A 1,580-nucleotide genomic window follows, 5' to 3' on the forward strand; every position below is an offset into this window, starting at 1 on the left:
GCGCCTTATTTGACAGTAATTTATTAGTCATTTAAGTTAATAAGTCTACATAATTCTTGTAACCTATTTTCATAAAAAATACTTTCAAATACGATTAGTATGGATAAGTCTCAAATCAGCGATCTGCTTATGAGATTAAAGTGGTTAACAAATTATTTTGAACCAAATATGAATTTTATCCTTTTGTGGATTTAATTTTTAACTTAAAGTTTTGTGAAATAAAGCTTTACCTATATAATGACAACCAAGATGCTATTTTAATATTATTCGTCCTAACATACGCCAACACATACAATGTTCAAGCAAAACTTACATATACCTTACAATTTTATATTAAAATCTACATTTATAGGTATTAGCACTGATTATTATCTTTACATGAGCGAGTGAGTTAGTTTTTAATGGTACTGTTGTGGTACTCTTCACCACTGTATACGCTACACTATGTCCATCTCCAGATCCGTTTCGCCATCAGAGTCAAGAAGCTTCCGCTTATCTTGCGATGCCTCGTTCAGGCTGATCAAAGGACGCACTTTTCCTGTATTCACAACAGGGCTTAGCGAGTATAAATATATAGCAAATGATACCACTGCAATGGCCATCGCTGTATTGATATAAATCGGTATAGCGAAGAGAAAATAACAAAGTACAGCTGTAAACATTAGCTCTAATGCGCTTGCAAAAGTCTTCACAATAGAATTCATATATTTCAAAAAGAAGCTGGTAACAATACCGATGGCCGCATTGTTTACTATAATAATGATTACATTAAATCGCCAAATAGCTCGTAGGCTATCTGCTGTGAAAGCGCCAGCCAACTGACCATTTATCAGCAATATTAGCGCATTGCAAATAATGGAATCGACATACATAAAGACATTCTGTACAAATATGTTGACATCAGCACCTTTGTCCTTCAGCAAATATTCGTTGTAAACACCAGCAAGACACGAAAATATCGTTTGTGCCAGTATGAGTACGGCACTGAGACTTAGGCGAATTGTGTGTGTGCCTCATGTGTTTCTGGTGTTAATGCGCTAGCGCTTTTCATATATTGGTGCTGGCGCGGCAACTCCGGCTACGGTGATAGCGCAATTGCGAGGCGAACCGCAGTGTTACCCATACCTAGCGCATTGATGTAAGGGTGGGTAACTCAGCAAATTTATAGGAGATGACTCAATGACTCCAACTCACTTTAAGGAGTCAGCTCATTCAACTAACTCATTTGACTCTTTGTATGTTACACTCATTCGTATCGTAGACTCGTTTTGAGGCATAGATGCGGTATAGCGGCCGTTGAGATAAAACAAAACTTTAAAGTGGGCGTGGTCAGCTCCTTTCTACTGATTTGAAAGGTGTAATTTTTGTTTGTGTGCAAATTAATAGGGCGGTGCTAGGGGGAGGGTAAAGGTGGAATTTTCAATATTTTCAAAAGCTTATATTTCGAAACCTATTGTACCGAATTTCAAAATGTGGATATGGTTGGAAAGGCAATTGATTTGATATGCACATCTTTATATATTTTACATACTAACATATTTCGAGAAAAACTAAAAAAAAAACGAAATTATAAGAATTTG

At 36.3% G+C, this 1,580-nt stretch overlaps 1 protein-coding gene across 1 annotated transcript; it reads right to left on the reverse strand.

Annotated features, from left to right (window-relative positions):
* Positions 1-111: 111 nt before the first annotated feature.
* LOC118756488 (UDP-galactose transporter senju-like) lies at positions 112-1,103 on the reverse strand. The gene has a single exon (XM_036491248.1). The coding sequence runs from the start codon at positions 870-872 to the stop codon at positions 438-440; it is 435 nt and encodes a 144-aa protein (XP_036347141.1). The 5' UTR covers positions 873-1,103; the 3' UTR covers positions 112-437.
* Positions 1,104-1,580: the final 477 nt, after the last annotated feature.

Source organism: Rhagoletis pomonella, unplaced genomic scaffold (assembly GCF_013731165.1).
Source record: "Rhagoletis pomonella isolate Grant_MI unplaced genomic scaffold, Rhpom_1.0 Rhpom_scaffold_10534, whole genome shotgun sequence".
NCBI lineage: Eukaryota > Metazoa > Arthropoda > Insecta > Diptera > Tephritidae > Rhagoletis > Rhagoletis pomonella.

What these genes read in the sequence shown, in the direction of transcription:
- LOC118756488 (XM_036491248.1), bottom strand. Translation starts at nt 872, where the DNA reads ATGTATGTCGATTCCATTATTTGCAATGCGCTAATATTGCTGATAAAT.